The sequence below is a fragment of the Aspergillus flavus genome, chromosome 8, assembly GCF_009017415.1.
Source record: "Aspergillus flavus chromosome 8, complete sequence".
Classification (NCBI taxonomy): domain Eukaryota; kingdom Fungi; phylum Ascomycota; class Eurotiomycetes; order Eurotiales; family Aspergillaceae; genus Aspergillus; species Aspergillus flavus.
The window spans coordinates 503,951-521,926 of NC_092403.1; the positions used below are offsets into that span (position 1 = coordinate 503,951).

General features: G+C 49.0%; 4 protein-coding genes across 4 annotated transcripts; 1 reads left to right on the plus strand and 3 right to left on the minus strand.

The window, feature by feature from the left end:
• Positions 1-1,278: 1,278 nt before the first annotated feature.
• On the minus strand, positions 1,279-2,094 carry F9C07_12337 (uncharacterized protein; the record flags this gene model as incomplete). The annotated part of the gene is made up of 2 exons (XM_041287653.1): positions 1,279-1,667; positions 1,725-2,094. The coding sequence occupies 2 exons, from the start codon at positions 2,092-2,094 to the stop codon at positions 1,279-1,281; spliced, it is 759 nt and encodes a 252-aa protein (XP_041151591.1).
• Positions 2,095-3,839: 1,745 nt separating this feature from the next.
• F9C07_2287032 (glycosyl transferase) lies at positions 3,840-17,635 on the plus strand. The gene is made up of 10 exons (XM_041295582.2): positions 3,840-5,827; positions 5,952-8,738; positions 8,793-8,882; positions 8,950-9,870; positions 9,926-11,806; positions 11,890-14,274; positions 14,325-16,089; positions 16,147-16,606; positions 16,666-16,876; positions 16,933-17,635. Exons 2-10 carry the CDS (start codon positions 8,670-8,672, stop codon positions 17,530-17,532), a joined length of 8,382 nt encoding a protein of 2,793 aa, XP_041151589.1. The 5' UTR covers positions 3,840-5,827; positions 5,952-8,669; the 3' UTR covers positions 17,533-17,635.
• On the minus strand, positions 5,033-5,415 carry F9C07_1919871 (uncharacterized protein). The gene has a single exon (XM_071508483.1). It carries the CDS (start codon positions 5,320-5,322, stop codon positions 5,068-5,070), a length of 255 nt encoding a protein of 84 aa, XP_071367227.1. The 5' UTR covers positions 5,323-5,415; the 3' UTR covers positions 5,033-5,067.
• Positions 5,510-6,866, minus strand: F9C07_2110400 (cell surface spherulin 4-like protein; the record flags this gene model as incomplete). Its single annotated transcript, XM_041295572.2, has 4 exons — positions 5,510-5,827; positions 5,952-6,309; positions 6,516-6,720; positions 6,758-6,866. 4 exons carry the CDS (start codon positions 6,864-6,866, stop codon positions 5,510-5,512), a joined length of 990 nt encoding a protein of 329 aa, XP_041151590.2.
• Positions 17,636-17,976: the final 341 nt, after the last annotated feature.

Genomic DNA, 17,976 nt, shown 5'->3' on the forward strand with positions numbered 1-17,976 from the left:
ATCACCAATGCCCTCAAACCTTTCTGGTCAATGTACGAGAGTTCATGATTCAACATATCAAGCTCAACGAGCAAGTGCAGGACGTGGGGGCTTCATCTCTGCCCCCTACGTGGTCCCATTAAAGTCAACGATGCACAATTAGTACAATTGCCGCTCGAAGTGGGGGCATATACTCCATGGAGGGACATTACTGGTCCTCTTGCTCAGATGCATGGAGATAGGGCCTTGGTGTTAGCTGCGTCGGAACGCGATGTGGAATCTGCACAGACACCTGTTGATTGGACCGTTCGTCACTATCAGTGGTCTATGCGTGTCAGTGAGTGTGGCTGTGCTTGTCTTCTAGTCCAGTAGAAAGATTAGACGTTCATATACCTTTCGTATTGTGATATGTTTGTTGACTTGTGCAGAATTCCCGGAATGAGGTTGCTACATGACGCCACTGAGGACGTTTATTAGAGTTCTACTTTGGAATTCAATCCAGATGGTGTGCTTGGGATGGAAATATTACCCGAAGCTGTAGCAGGTCCGGACTACTCGGGCTATCAGGGTACTCAACATGCCACGATTCTCTCCTTGGTTGCATTAATTGTGTTTGATGCAGGTGCAGTCCAGGTGTTACTCAGTAAAAGTGCAGCTACTTACGCTATACCTTCTGATGCGTCCACTACTTCGTCAAAACCGTTCACAGCAGCTGCGCCGACCTCGAAATCCCTTCCTAGAGCAAATTGACAATCTACCTTTGATCCTGTGGGTACTAATAACCACTGATCCATACCATTTCATACCCCGCACAAGGTCAATACAAAGCATAACATCACTGGAGACTGCTTTGAAAGACAGAAATAGTGGATTGGACTCTCAGCCCATTGACGAACTCAACTTTGATGTCCAATAGTCGCAACGTATGAGCTTGGGCCATCCTAGAGAATGCCATGTTCGAGCCTATCAAATGCCTATCCGGACACTGACCCTCAGATTTAGGGCCATTGCAGCCCTACGTTTGGGTATGGAACATATTCATGTAGGTTTCAGGCTTAGGGTGAGTAGGCTCGAGGGGCCATTATGGAATTTGTATCTACGACAGCTTACCATCATTTATGGTATAAGTATCTCAGCCATGCCACCAGTCTATACATATATGCATTAGCACAATATGTTAGTTCAAATAATAATAGATCCAATCGAGTGTTATACACATGGCGCGGTGCCAGTTTGATAGACGAGAACCAGCACACTTAGCAGTTTCATATAACCTAACCATTATCAACTATAGACTGTCTACCGGGTCTCTGTGGTCTCCGGCAGTTCATGAACCTCATGGACCGCCTGACTGGGCGGACTCGACGGCAACTCAGTCAGCTCACCCTGAGGCAAAGATTCCGGGTTTTTACGATAACCGGGGGGTGGTTGTAAATCTGAACCTGGTCCAAATTGTTTCTTTTGTCGTCGACGCCGAAGCAAGTACCAGGCCAAGGCAGCGATCAGAGCGACACCAGCCACACAACCAACAACAATACCAGCGATTGCACCTCTGGGGTCATCATCAGAGCTGGATACATAATCAGATGTAGATGTTTCGGACGTATGAGGCGCGGATGCAGATGTAGATGTCGCGGTAGACGTTGAAGTTGCTATACGAGGGTACGTGAAGGTCGTGGACGAGATAGCTATACCGATTCCTTATCAGAGCTTTCGACCAAGACATGATATCCCTAACGACGTACTTTGCACTATTGGGTTCAGGATTGTGTGGGAAGCCCCCTCGGGCTGTTTTGCGCACCCGACACTATCATTGTATTTCTTTTTTGATGTCCAAAACCCCTGGTCTTCTTCCTTACAGCAGAAGAGGCCATAATGTTCGTACATGGTCCAGCTTGCGTTGGCGCAATGAGCTATCCGGAAAAGCGGTTCCCGACAATCTGCCTCGTTCGGGCAACAGATCGGATTTTTGTTGTTGTCTGATACCTTGCAGGTGCTTTCCGATGGACAGCAGGCAACAAAACCATCCCAGGTAGCCCTACATTGCTTAGTACGCTCGGGGCAGCTACCGTTCACACGAAGGGAATATCCGAACGGAGGATCGTAAGACACCATTCTCAGAGGTGGTGGAAAGGGGGTGAGATGATAAGAGGAACATATACTATCATGCAATATGGTATGAGCGACGGGCTCTTTGCTATTTCATGAACTTCAAGAGACAGGACCTTCGCGCATTAGCTATGGACAAACGAGGTTGAAAAAAGGTGCGGATGACCAACAAAATCACGTCTCAACAGGCTAGATGATGATCCAGGCTAGAATAATCACCCGGACGAACGGCCACCTTCACAAACGGACATGGACCCATCTTGGCCCCTGACCCTCCTCCAAATTCGTTGTTTGTGCCAGCAAAGCAACCAGCCCGTCTATGAACAAATCTCACAATTTGTACGATAATTGGGTGTGACTATAGGCAGATTTAGAACACTCCGGCCCCAATCAATATCTTTCAGCCATGGATCCACCTTTTCTGTGGAAGCAAGCCCTCATACGTTGGGGACTGCCATATATGTGTGTAGGGATACCCTCGCTGTGGCCCTAAACACTTGCAATCCGATTGAGAAAAAGGCATATCATTAGCCTGAAAGGTTGCCTGATTGCCCATTCTGTCTAGCAATGCCACAGTTCAGCACAGAATCTTCGATCATATGTGGCCATATTGTCGATTTCCAATCTCTTTGTTTAAGAGTCCAAGAGGTTTGATAAGGGAGCTCGCTATATTCCTCTTCAGTCAAGCGAACTTGGCTCCTGCATCACTCAGTGGCACTTGTTCAGGACTTGACACCATTCTCATTATCAGCCCTTAAGTACATGGCAACTGAAGCTGTCAGAGCGATATGTAATTCTCTGAGAAATCTAGTATCGATGTTTTGTAGGGCCATTTTCCTTGCCCTCAACGCGATGCGCTCGATTGTATCGATATGTCAATCCACACTTCAAGTTCGCATGCAACCAAAAACAATATCTCCCAAGTATGAAATCTAGAGTTACAGTCATTCTTTCTCCTTGACATACTATGGAGACAAACTCTCATTAACACTCAAGTATCGAAGTCCCACTCGGCCACTATTGTTGTATGCGACTGCTAACAGATGACTATTAGCAATCACATATACAATGAACAATTGACAAGATTACAGTTCGCCGTGCTCTACTTCGGCCTTTGGCAGTGAAAATGTTCAATATATCCATCTCCAGCCATAACTGCGATCTTTCAAACGCAGATGTACTCATCTCTACCTAACCTCTGTATGCTCACTTTTGGGGTTGGACTTCGTGCAACGCCCAATGGCGCTCGCTCAGAGAACTTTCTATATAGGGACTATTTTACCTTCCAAAGAGCTGCAGTACCTACATAGTGCAAGTCTTGATATCCTGCCGCATAGTGTTATACTTCGTTCTATCAGAAACAGAAATGTGACAAGTGGAAGCGCCCACTCTGGAAGAGCTGGCGTAGACGCTACAATATCGATCCAACCATAAGAGACGCAACTGAGTGGGCTCAGTGATGTCGATCGTGTACATGTCGATCGGACAAGTGTCGATCTCATTGCTAAACCACGGCTAACTTACCGATACGATTGCTAAGACGAAGATCGTGGAGAAGTCTTCCATGGCTCGCTAATGATACGGGATATAGTTCCGTGGGCTGATAGTAATCTATCCCATGCCCACTCGACCAAAATGCTATGGACATCAAGGTCGCGCCTTGAACACTTTATCTACCTAAAATATATATCGACTGAGCTCACTCTGTAGGAATATAAATCAGTACACAACAATGAGATCCACAAACACAACCACATATACCAACACTCTGTTGAAGCCGCTTGCAATGGGCAAACAGCGATCTATTCACAGGAAAATGTGGAGCAAACTACTAGTATCCATCCATGCCAACTAACCTACTTAATCTCAACGACGGTAACAATAGATAATCGAGACACAGCATCAACCTCTAGTGCACTCACGTATAGTTAGAACTCATCACCAGGAAATCCAAGGACAATCATTATATAAGAATTGAGCTGTGATATGATCTCCCAGCTAGACAGCCAACACTATACTTTTATCAAGAGACCATACTAACAGTCGTGTCATATGAGCACTGCACTCGCATTCCAACATCCCTCATACACCCCATCATATGTCTCTGGCACTACTATCCAAGTCTCAGCAATACTACACCTATATCTACATCTACTCCCCATAACCTATACCCATATGCCACCTCAAGATCATAACATATCTACACCCCCAATACAATCAACCAGAAATGACCAAGACCAAGAACACGCTCAACTCAGCCCATCCCTCCAACCCAATCATTCACCAGTCACAAGTCCAGTCCGATACAAGTACATACATACCATGCATATCCCCTTCTTTACGACACCTGCACCACTCTCCCAATAAGAGCATGACACCCATCACCACCAACGCAAGGACTCTATTCTATTCTAAGAATAGAGCTATGCACATCCAGAACAAACCCTTCCATACCAATCAATGACCGCCCACTTCAACCCAGCGCCAACCCAAACCTCCAACTCCAGACCCGATCCCCGAACAGGCACCCTACATTCAATAATGAATACACCAGTCCAGCCCCTCCGTCGAACAAGAACGTGCCCTCCAAGCCCTTCAAACAAGACCCAAGAAAAGAGAGAGAGAAAAGCTTGGCACAACCCCCTTGCATCTATCTCCCCTTTCCTTCACCCAAGACCCATCTTCCCCTTTCCGCCCCTTTATTTTAAGTTCCCAAATCTAGATGTTCTAACTTTATCTTTTGCCATTGCCGAGCACGAGCTGGGTTTGATTTTGAATTTGAAGAGCCGATTCGGCATCCGGGCCCATTGCTACGGTACGGGATTGAGGAAAACTTGGGACGGGGTCCACTTTTCCCCTGAGGAGGGATCGCTTGTACCTGAGGAACCGGAATTGAGGTTCCACTGGTGAAACGAAGAACTTGTCAGTCCCTAGCGTGAACGGTGGGCTTGGGTTTTTTTTTTTTTTTGTGTGGGAGAACTACAGAATACCTTTACTTAAATAGTGTATTGTGGACTGTACTCTATAGTAGAGATTGACTGACAGGAGGATACTAGGGAATAGTGTAGTGATTTTCTCTAGTGTAAAGAATCGTCTATGTTTCTTGATGGTCCGTTCTCGGAGATGTTCGCTTAAGAACACCCGGAGTGATCCGCTCGGTTCTATGTGCACTGAACATGATGATAATCCAAAAAAAAACAATACACTCGGTCGGCAAAACGATGGGAAAAGCATCCATCAGGAACCTTACTGGGTTGTTCCGGGGAAACCTTTTCCAAGGGACAGGACAGACATGAAACACTGGCGGTGTTGCTATATTGAGAAACAAGATAGGGTAAGGGTTTGGTCGAAAGAAAATTCTGACCCGGCGGAAAACTCCAGCCACAGCCGCTGCTCCACAACCACCGCAGGTCAAACTTCCTCAAGCCTCCGACTGTGAAGCCTCCACCATGGTAGTCCAGCTACTCGGCCCAAAGCGCTCGTAGAACTCACCAAACAACTCAGTAACAAATAGGTATGCCGCCCGATGACGTAGGTCGTGCACCAATGGGCGCAAGTCATCCCGTGGTACCGAATGTATCATAAATCCACATCTGGCCCGATCGTAATGGAGTTGGCGGAGGCGTTGCTGGACTTCATTCGACCGATAACGAGAATAAGGTTCCTCGCAAGTCAGGATCAGATCGGGTCCTATATTAGCCAGGGGCGCATCTGGCGGTGTTCCTGGGTTCTGGATGACCTGGAAAATCCTCAAGAAGATCAGTCTCCTTTTCTCGGAAATGTGCGGTGCGGCTCTGATTGGGTATGGGAGAAGGTTTCCTTTGCTTTTACTGATCGGCAGGGGTGGGGACAAGGTATCTCACCAATCGGTTACCTAAAAGCCCCGGCGTGCTTTTAATACGATCTTGTAGGATGGCCAGGTACTCGACAGCTTCGGGGGAGGAGAGGTTCGGAGTCTCGTCGAGGAAGATGCCTCCCACGCCCAGACCAGTTTTCACGTAATCATCAGCCCAGGTGGCATATGTCTGAACCTCTTCCAAGGCTTCCTGGAGGGGCTTCTTGCAGTAGTTAATGGCGATGTAACCTACGGTGACCACGTTCGCATAACGATTCAATCTAGCCACTTCGCGAACGTAGTTGGCGTCTGGCAATGGGGAGGCACCCGGTCCACTGTTGGGATTGACAATGACCAGAAAATGCAGGTCGGGATAAGCGGAGATGCTACAGGTACCGAGTTAGATATGTTTGCTTTTTCTTTTTCTTTTTTTTTATTTGTTTCTTTTCCTCGGTGATTTTATGTATATTTTCTTTTTTTTTTTTCTTTCCCCTCTTGTTGTTATTTCCAACGGGAAAGGCGTTCGTTCGGGCAGTGGAGGTCAAAATTGACGGGCGAAAAGGCAAAAGTAAAAGAAAAGGGCAATCCTTACGAGTCATAGAGTGGATCCCAGGTTGTTGGCGACAGTGGATAAATGTACAGAGGCACAATAATGCCTGATGGAGGTGGCGTCTGCATCGTCGTTGGCGAGGTTTCGTTTTGCTCTGCTTTCTTTTTCTGTCGGTCGCTCAGTCGCATTTTGATCCTTTTTATAGGATCCCACGCCTGCAACGCCTGCATTTCGCGACCGTGTCGTACTCAATTGGGGAGTTAGAATTAATCAATCGTGCTGACCGTGTCTCTCGTCCGTGGGAAAAGCCACTGATTCCAAATCAAGGCGGGATCCTGGTAGGAACTTGGAGCGAAAGTGGTATTTAAAGTTGACGCCAGCCAACTCAGCCATGGCGGCGCGGGTGGAGATTTTCGAGCAGCATTAGTTCACGGATCTATAATTTAGATCCTCTTGGTACTTCTGCTCTCGACGAATCGCTATCGACTGCCCCTCCGCAGCCTGTCTCGACTGGAAAATTTATACACCTTGTTATACATGCAGGGCTACGGAACATATCGAAGGTTTATACGAATTCCGCTGATGACCCAAACCTCATCCGACAGCTCGTCATGACAGATCATGTCGTGTCGGTACAACATTGCAGAGTTTTTCATTAAGCTTCAAAGATTCCCGTAAAAAAACCTCCGAGACGCTCGCGATCATCAGGCAACCTGCACGACTGACACGGCTGCGGCTTAACCTTTCTGTGTGTTAACATCGAGCCATAGCGACATATGGTACGTAGTATTGATCAGGGTATACTTTCTCCTGGTGCAAGTGCCATCAAGTTCGCTTTCCGAGCCAGAACGCATGACTGGACTTTTTTTTTTTTCCTTGATTTTTCAATAGTGTCAAAGGTGTCGGCAGCGTCACTCTCAGGGGCCGTCCGCGGCACCCGCCATAGCGGCTGACTTTTTTAATGACCAAAAAATCCCACATAAAGCATTATAAGCGACATCGTGTTGGAAGGTGTGAGGCCTCTGAATCGCATGTTAAGACTGTACTTTCAATAGCTGCGGTCGGGGAGGATCCGCCGACTACTTCAATAGTCCTCGAAACCTCACTCGGCATGATTGAGCTTTGGCTGGAGACTTCAAAAGAGACCAAATCTCGGCTGCCGCCCGAAGTAGAGACCGGTCTGTTCAAGTTCTCATCGAGTTAAGATCCAAGAAGCCAAGTTGTGGAAGTGATCAGCGCCTGCTAGCCGAGTCCGGTTCGGATCTATTTAGATCGGTCAGCATCCGTTCCTTCTCGTGGTGGAGAAAAGCCGAGAATTAAGAACTTTTCACTCACAACCGTGGGTCTGATGTGTATACTCGATCGTAGAACATTTCTGAGCAGTATCAGAACAGTGGGGGTCTTCTCACATTGTCTCAGAAAGTAAAAATCTTTTTCCAGAAAACAACCACTATCGAATGTAGGGCAACAGGGCCGCCAGCCATCCGTGCACCAGCCCTGATATCCCCTGAATCGTAGAGCAATTGTAAATTCGACAGTCCAATTCGAGAAAAGAGAAAGTCTGAGCCATATTTCTCCTCACGATGGGTGACTCAGCATGCCCGATGTTAACGTAATAATTTTGGTTTTCCTAGCATTATTACTATTTTTGCCTTTCAATGGGGTGGGATGTGGTTAGCCTGTCGAAGGCGAACAGCTCAGAAATTAACCAGGAGGAGCGCCAAAGCGAGAGCCATTGGACCACAAGGCTAGTGTCGATTTTGTCAGGTACTAAGTCGCCATCCCGAGCTTCAATAGTCACAGTAGTCGGGATAAACTAGCCTCAACACGACCTAGTGAGACTTGCATTCAGCCCTTGTTAGCGCCATTCTCCACTGCCACCAATATGATGATGAGAATTTGGGAACATGGATCGGCAGAGCAAGAAAGTTGGTTCGGCTTCGGTTTCCCCACTTGCTGTGCTGGGTCCTTGAAGTCTCAGCTGCCCATGAAGTACTACATATACGGCCGTATGTAGGTTTCATTGAGAGTCCACACTCCCACAACGGTTCAAGTAAGGGACGACCTTGTCGGTCAGTGTCGCTCTCAAAGTCATTCAAATACACCGCGACAGATCTCCGCTCCGGAATGTGTGGTGTCTGTCACTAACGTCGTTCATTTCTATTCGCTCATTTGGTTAATTGCGCCCGGGTCACCATGGGCGCAGACTACTTGGGTCTGGATGCGGTAGGATGGCATTCCATGGGGAAGACCTGGTGGGATCAAGTAAGAGTCTCCGTCATGTGATGCCTCAGCCCTAAGACTGACTGGGATAACTAGGTCCTCGCCGCTTGTTTGTTGGCTACCATTGTCTTCGGGGGCCTATATATTCTCTTCCTTGTCGGAAGGAAAATCCGCGAGAGTTGGCGTGTACGTATCCATTGTCCCCGAATCCGAGGCACTCACATGGCACTGTATCATGTTAACATAGTAGTAGAAAAGGGATCAGCTCTCGGAGGTGCCCGCAGCTATTTCGCGGTATCTCGATCGCCTATCAAAGGAGGCGCAGCCACTCTCTGTAGAGAGACATGCAGGAAAAGACCTTCAATCGTTCGGTGTCTTCCTCGGTAGTCTATCCAATCCACCAACTCCTGATCAGACGCAGTTACTACAACAGTGGGATATCACTGTTCTCGACCCTACGCAAGAGGGTGTTCTGAGTTCTCTATCCACCCAGCGTACAGCTTCCTATACCTTAGGACGACTAGATGTGCGGGGGCTTGCGAACTCAGAACGCGCCTCGGATAACGACGAAGTGATTCAGGCTTTAGAGGTCGTTTCCCAGACATTGCGAACACATTTCAAGCAGTCACAGGATGCGCAGTCGCCATTCAACGGAGTTCTTCTCGCTGACTTTCTCGCGCACTTCCAACCCGTTGTACTGAACGCATTGGTAAAGTATATAAATCAGCTCGGTATCGATGTCTGGCTCGAGCTTTCGCCGCCTGCTTATATGACTGAGCAACAATGCCGCGACATTGATATGCTGCCGATAAGGGGCTTCATATATCGTAACGCCACTATCTCGCCTGATGGCAGCAGCCGCAATTACTTCCAAATGACTGAAATGCGAACAGCTATGCGCGCTATCGCATCTCAAAAGTCTATGGGCGGTACGACTATCGCGATGTGGGAGACTATCGACAATGGAGTGGAGTTATCGCACGATGTTATTCACCGGACATTCAAATGGTGCAATTACAGGAGCGCAAGGTGTTGGATTGCGCCCCGTGCCGCATTGTGCGACGCAACTGTTGCGACTGCAAGGACTATAACTGAGGAGCCGTTGGGAGCACTGATGTGGATGAAGGGCAACGAGGTTACTGAAGCGCACAATGTGTGGAGGTCCAATTCAAAGGTGAGATTATTCAACCCAAGACCTGGAAAGGGAACGACCTGACACTAGGTAATAGGTCTGCCAAACCCCCTGCGGTCATGACTCTCTGTACGAGTCTTTGCAATCCTTCATACCCGATCTGCCGGCGAAGCTATCGTTGTCACCTCCGGCTAAGGAAGCTTCAATCGATAGTCAAGAGACCATACTCGACGAGCTCTCTTGGCCATCGCGGCCGGAACTGACTCAAGAGAACCCTTTCTCCGTTTCTCCTGCTGGTGCTGACTATACGGGACTGGGATGCTTCCAACTCGGACTCGACTGCACATCCCGAGAAATTAACGATTTAGTTGATGCGCAGCGACATGTCAAAGATCTTAATCTCCTTGAACGTATCAAACTAGAAGAACTTCACGGTATCGCTGGACAATTGCGTGCTCTCCAAAAAGTCACGAACACCACAGCCTCCGCGGCGTTCAACGCTGCGAGAGAATTGCTTGGTATCCTCAGCTCTTGCAATGGTAGTGAAACCGATGCCGTCAAGGTCTATGTGGGATTGCATTCGGGATTTCGCACACGCTTGGAAACCCAGGTCTGGGGTATGTATGATACCGATACCACTTCGGGTACTCTCAACCTCAACATCTATCTCTCGGCGAAGACCGAGGACCGTACTAGCACCCTCCTCCACACTTTCATGTCCAGTAGGGGATATTCTAGGGTTGAATGTCTTATGGCTGAGGTCGCCCTAGCGACTCAGACAGGGAGTCTGTCAAAGACCTGGGGATTGCCCCCGCGCATCATGCACGACATCGAACAACTTACTCCCACCGAGGCAATCTTGTTTTTGCGCCGCCTCACAGCCTCTGAAAGTTTGGAGCCTTCGGCCTTGTCTCAGAAAGTCCGCGCATTCTGCGAATATCAGCTCATTGAGGCTCCGTCTTTTGCTCAGCTCAGAGCTTTGAGCTCTACTGCGTACCTGGGCGGCGAGATCTCCGCCGAGGACCTTGTTAGTTCACGGCTTGCATGGTATCGGGAACAAGGATGCTGGTGCCCTGAACCTACCGTTGCTGTAGCTCTTTTCAAGGAGGTCGATGCCCGGCTACCGGCCATCCTTATTAATGGGGAACTTCAGCTTCTGACCCAGCTCGCTACCGTCGCTCATACTGTCTTGCAAACGGATCAAATCGATGCTGCTGCCGATTTGTTTGCTCTGTCTGTCTTCTGTGCATTCCGCAAGCTCGCCCTCAATGAAGTTTATCTGGAAGTCCTCGACCGGAATCCCTTGCCCAACAATGATATGCTTCAGGCCTCTTGTTTCGCAGAGATGTACGCCGTGGGTGCGCGCTGTGACATGTACTTCGACATGGCCCCAATACTTCTCGGGAAGATCATCGCCTCCCGGTACCGCGAGTACTACGACGTCCACCAACCACCTCGCCGAGACGACATGTTCACAGAGCTCCCCACCGCGTATGCATCCATGGACATCGACTTGGATCCAAAGGGCGAGCAAGAAAGACCATCAGTATTCTATCAATTCACATTCCTGGGCATCTTCGCCGTTCCAGCCCTTATCGATATCATCATGCTAACGACTGTTGGCCGAGGTCTTTACCTTACCACGTTCATGAGTAACATCGACAAGTCGTTGGCGACACTCGCATTGATGATAGCTCTTATTCTCTGTGGTGGATTCGGTGGTTGGATCAGTTCTGGAGGAAACTACTACCTCAACGCCATGGCTTTTCCCGCCATGAGTATGTTCGTGCTTACCCGATTCGTCGCCGGACTCGCGGTTGCCTTCGTTGGTGGCATCTTTGCAATGATCGGTATCGGTGTCATCAGTGGATTTGAACACGGGGTTGTCTTCTTTCTCTACTTCCTCATGCTGTCGACCTTCCTCATGACGCTCTCTGCACTCTCAGTATACCAGATCCCGGGGTTCCAGTTCCAGTCGGTTAGTAATCCCTTCCTTTGAGCAGTCTGATCGTCTCTTGAACTATACCCGTATTGTTACTAACCAGGGAATTCGACATTCAGGGAAGAACTGTTATCATGATGTGTATTCCAATCCTGTTCATCTCGCCGATTATCACGATCTGGGTCCACCACGACACATGGGTTTACATTCCTTTCCTATGGCTATTCTTGATATGTCTCTTGATCGGGGCTCGTATGGTTATCTCGCAGTGGAATACATGGTATCTGAACATACCTCGCATCACGGACAGTGATGTCGTCAATTGGTATCTCAAGACAAGCCCACGCGACAGTCTACCAGCGGATGTGGAAGATATCGGTACTACCCCAATCCCACGACAAGCACTCCAGGCAAGTGTCGAGAAGGAACGGAACCGGCACTTCTGGACCAGATCCACGGCAGACCCATTAGTCCGGAAGTTGGCCGATGGATATTCCGCGACGATGTTTCTTCTTGTATGGTACTGCAGGTATTCGAGAACCAAGCTGCCACGGCCTTACAGCCCGACTTGGAACCTTCAATTGAATGCGTCTGTCGACACCATGAGCGATATGCAGAGAGGTGTTAAGCTTCACAACGCCTTTCTCCACTGGCGTCACACCGGCGGTGACGTGTGGTGCGGCATCCTGTACTTCATCCTCGCTCTAGTCGACAAGTGGACCGCACTGTTGACAGGGCAGTCGGTTGTGGGTCTGTCCAACGTGTCTAGCATGAAATATCGGCTTGCGACTGGGTTTGGATTGGCTTACTATCTTATGGGTGCAGTCATTCTTGATGCTGTATCGCAGCCACTATGGACATTGGCCAATAAAACCACCTCTCGTGCCATTGCCTCTCTGGACTCCCTCCAAGAGGCCAAGCTAGACAATATCCGGTCACGACGAGCGCTTTACTGGAAGTCGCTTGCAAAGTTCTTCTTCCTCCATATCTGGGGTGCTGCTGTCTCGTTGGCCCTCATGTGGGCTTTCGAAGCTACTAGCGACGCTACTATCATGTACTTGGCTTATGTTGGATCATATTCCGGTCTGCTCTGGTATCAGTACAACAAGGTATTCACAGGGCTTCTTGCCGTAATACCCCTTGCCTTGGGCACAGTGATTGGCTTCATTTTGGGTATTCTCCTTCATATCTATGTGCCAGCTTTCGCATACAGCAGTGTCGTCAGTTTGGCTTCGGGAACCTGGACCGCTGCTTTGGTCTCGTTATACATGACCGACATCTGGATGCCGTTATGGAAGAAGGAAACGAACGCGGAGCCTACTTCCAAAAACGAACCGCCGTTCTATACCTGCAGCGCCCTCGATCCTTCTCCCGATCTTTCTCAGACGAGGCTAAGCCAAATGTTTGAAAGTATCTCCGCCTTGCCAGCCGATGTGCGATACAAACTTCAGCCATCGCAACATCCAGGTGTCGAAGTGATGCAAATCCTACAATCCCAGTGCAGCTCTAAGAAATCGGGACGGATAGAGGCAGCGTTTCGGCTAGCAGGAGGGCTTGTAAGTCTAGCAGCAGATCTCTGGCAACAGGGCGAAACGACTATCGAATTAGTTTCCGCTGGCCACCTACTTCAAGATGAACAGAAGATCAGGACGATCAGCCGCAGCACCGCCAGCGGGTTACACATCTTTGTTGTCATCGGCCCTGACCTCGTCGGGAATGAATGGGTGTCAGATATTCGCCGAAACTGCAGAATGATCGCCGAGGCTGTGGTCCAGGCTACTGCTGAATGCAAATCGGGTATATCGCATAACCAGTCGCTGCTAACAGAGCTACTAGTTGCCGACGACAGAGATGATGAACAAGCTCCCGTACCAGAAGGTGTCAAACGCCAGCTTGAAACTTGCACCGGGGAGCGTAGGCGAGCCATCTGCTATTGGCAAAAGACTTTACTCCGCCACCTTCTGCTCGGTTTGGAGTGCGACCTTGATTGGGATAAACTACCAAAGGAGGTCCGGTCCTTCCTCCTGAAAAGATGCTGTGGGCAGTCCTGTCGCCTTTCTTCCACGCAAATGGACTGGATCCGGTCAAGATTCTCCACAGACGAGTCTCTGGGTATCGAAGAATTCATTTCGCGATGCAACCTTGGAGCAGAATTGGCAATTTCCGTGACTTCTTTTGCAGAAACACTGCCACCCAACCAAGATCTCCAACATGCTTTCCCAGACTCGTGGTCCATGGGTGCTCAGCTACCAGCAAGCCCGAACTTGTCAGACCTAGGATTTCGTGGAACAGTCCAGCTTGCACTGTCTCGGCTCCATGAGAAACTAAAAACATGCATCAAGTTCACCGTGATCTCTCTCGTTGCGGATCCGGAATATCAGAGGGAGCTGAACTACATCATCCGTGGACAACCTTTGATTTTTGCCTGGCCGGCGACCCTGATTCTCAATACAGTCTGGACAATCTGTAAAACTCTTCAGCGGTTTATTCTTCCCTTGGTTTTGGTATGTATTACTTAGCTCGCGTTTATGATTAAGCTAACAGAGTCGAATAGCTACATGGCCGCGAGAAGGTCTCCACACTTTATAAGAATATGAAGGGCAGAAAGACTGTTATTGAGAACAACCGCGTCATGACTGAAAGCCTGAAGGGTCCTTCGACAGGTTTCTTCGAGACTATGCCGGACGGCACCTTGCGACTCTACCAATACTCCGGGCGACACGAGGAGAGACCAAAAGACAATAAGCATTTGACGGCCATTAACACTTACAAGGACACCCTCAATCTCCAGAAGAGGGAGGAATATAGTAATGGGTCACTTACCAATGAGTTTATCTACGATTATACGTCGGTCAATGATGGTCGAAACGCAAAACTTCCATCGAGACGTCAATGTATCAGCGGCGCACTCAGCGGGCAAGTCGTTCAGTACGATAAAAGAGGCCACATTATGTCCGGGTCGACCATGCGAAACGGTGATCCAGTGTCATTTCAATTTTCGTACCGGAAGCATGCCAAGTTTGATGATGAACTACTACGAGCCGAGTTCGTTTCCGGGCATAACAAGATCCAAGTTGCCTGGTGCATGCCGCCTCGTGCTCGTCCGGATAAGTTGAACAAATGGATCCCTTATCCTCGTGTCACGGAGGCCACGTTCACGAAAGAATCAGACGTTTACAATGCGAAATGGACATACGATCACAAGTTTCATCCCATAATTTCCACCACTCTCAACGGCGAGCCCTCGCCAACACCGCCCATGATACAAGATGACTGGTACAATGTTTTGCAGAAGCCGAAGAACTGTAGCTTCCTGGATGATAACCCGCTCTTCTCTTTCTCTTCCGTAAAGGCCGGGTTCGTATCGCGCATGTTTGGGTTTAATGTCAAGCGGTATCCCATTCCCACATCGCTCGCCAGAGAGCATCTGTGGAAATCTTGGAAAAGCGGAAAGGAATTCGACGCAGCTACCACGAGATGGATGGACGAACTTCTCTTGAGGTCGGATCGAGTGCTTAACCCGTACTGGAGAAACAGAGATTTCGGCAGACTCGATGCTGCTGGAAAATACCTCGATGCCTTAGGAGACACAGTGCTTGCGAGGGTTGACATGGACCCAGAAGTCAGCTCCTGGACATGGCTCGCGTTTAAGATGAGCGATTTGTATAGTTTCGGACAGGGTGGTGATGCGCGTATCAACACGAGAACACTCTCGACGCAACTACAGGATAGCGACAGCCAACTCCATATTCTCGCGCTGGATACAGCGACTTGGCCTAACGAACCTGGCGGTGTCTCAGCATGCCGACGGGATTTGGTCAACAACCTCAAAAGTACTAGATGGCATATCCTTGCTGAAGCCGCTAACGATTTCGGTGTCCCCCGGTTTCAGATAGAGAGAAATGTGCAATCACTTGCAGTCGTGCCTCAGTGGGGTCTGGACTTCCTCAACCCTACACACGGGGTTTTCCAGAGCTCGCTCGATTCAGAGGTTGCGGAACGGTCATTCGACACGCGGAAAAGTGACATTGAACAGAATTTCATACCCATTCTCACCAGTCTAGTCCGCTGCGCTCGCACCACTCATCACACCCGCCAGCATATTGAAGAAGCTACGAAGGCGTTGATTGATCTGAACACCTACTTCGAGTCTTCCCGGAACTGGAACGATGTCTGGATGAGTGATGTGGTGAAGGATGCCTGGAGAAACCTATGGTTAGCCGACGATATTGATGGCATCATGCCCATATCACAATGGAGAACTGCGGAACATCCGACGTTGGTCCAACTCGACACCGCGTTGGATATGTGGCATCGCTGTAAGTTCCTTTCCTCAACGTCTTTGCCTGGGTATAAGTACTGACTAAGGCTCGTAGATCTGTTTGTCTTCTCTGTTCCCGTCCCCGAAAAGATTCCCGATATATTCCAGGCATCACATCATTTCACAGGCGCCACGTATGGTGTCGTCTGTAAAATCAAGCGGAAGTGCGCACTGCATGTATGGGATCATTCCATCAGCTTGAGAGAAATGGTCACGTTCTTGTCTGGCGCTATCTCTTTCGACTCCTCCTTCGTCAACACCACTCTCATCCACCTGGGTCGTCTGTCCTGCATCCTGGCTGAACATCACGCGGACGTGGTCTTGCCGTGCGCCGCGTTCTTCAATCCCGGCTGGGAGGCGGAGTTGGGAACTTGTGAAGGTGCCCTGCAGCATCGTCGGGCATTCATGCGAAAGATCGATCCGGTGGTCAACGGAATCACTGATATGGAGAAGTACAAACCCATCGAGACTATCAAGACCGAAACCCCTACTGTGGTTATGCTGTCCCATATCCGGTACGTTCTATTCCAATTATTGAGAGTATCTCATCTCAGGTTGCTAATATCCGTGATAGATATGTGAAGGATATCAAAACAGCCGTCATGGCCACCGATGTGATAGTCAACCGATGGGGCTTCAAGGACTATCGCCTCCACATTTACGGAGACATGGAAAAGACCCCTGGATACTCATCCGAATGTCAAGAAATTATCGCGTCCAAGGGGCTTCGTGATCACGTTGTGCTTAAGGGTCTGGGTAACCCATCTGTGGTGCTCCAGGATGCTGTAAGTTCCCCCTTGACACCGACGGAAAGTATGTTGATATGCTAACGCTCTCTTAGTGGCTTTTCATGAATTCTTCCATTTCCGAAGGTCTGCCATTGGCTATGGGAGAGGCTGCATTGACAGGAGTTCCCGTTGTCTGTACCGACGTTGGCGCGTCGTTCTGCGTGGTCACAGACAGCAAAACTGGAAAACGGTTCAGCGAGGTCGTCGCGCCCAATGACGCCCTGTCTCTTGCTCAAGCGCAAATCCGAATTCTTGCCTTGGTCGATGAGTGGGCCCCGTTCGCCGAGGACGAGGAGGGCTATCAGCCGCCGAAGTTGTCACTGCGCCCCAGTCCCGAAGAGGTGGAGCAGATCACGAAGCGGATGTACGCTAAAACTGAACAACGACGTCGACTCGGTATGCGCGGGCGTGATAACGTGCTCAACAATTTCTCAGAGCACCGGTATCTCCGGGAACACGAACAGATGCTCTGGATTGGCAAGTACCAAAGCCGCAGCTTCATTGCTCGGGAGCGGATGGCCTCTTCGAACAGCTCCTTGGGCTTCACCAAGGAGAGGGTGCATTTATCGCAGCCGTCTCGGACGTGGTGGGGAAGGTTACGACGTGGACAGGGCCAACTCAGCTCTGCTGGGTCGAGCTCGGAGTCCGTTTGATATGATTGTAGATATCTTTTGTTTAAAGTTTACGAGATATGTTCATAGACATAGACTAGTACATATTGTTAATATTAATGATAATGGTATATACAAGAACTTTCTTTTTCACTTAACTATGGTCACATATTGATCTCCTGATGAGAAAATGTAGTAGGATTGATGGTTATCTCTTCATGAAGAACGAAATGTAATCGAGATAGATAGAAGCGATATAACGTGAACTGCCAGAGAGCAAGCGTACTCCCATCTTTATGAGCCGTACCTATCTGGAAGCCAGGTTAGCTAGGAGATTGCCAGGTGAGATGCACATCCTAATACTTCTGGATTTCCTATTTAGGTAGTATGGAGGGAAAGGTGGTGATTCATTCGGAAACTGATTCCTGATGACGGGTTGTTACAGATTCTTTGTTGGTTTCGGGTTTCTTTGTTCCTTTGTTTAAG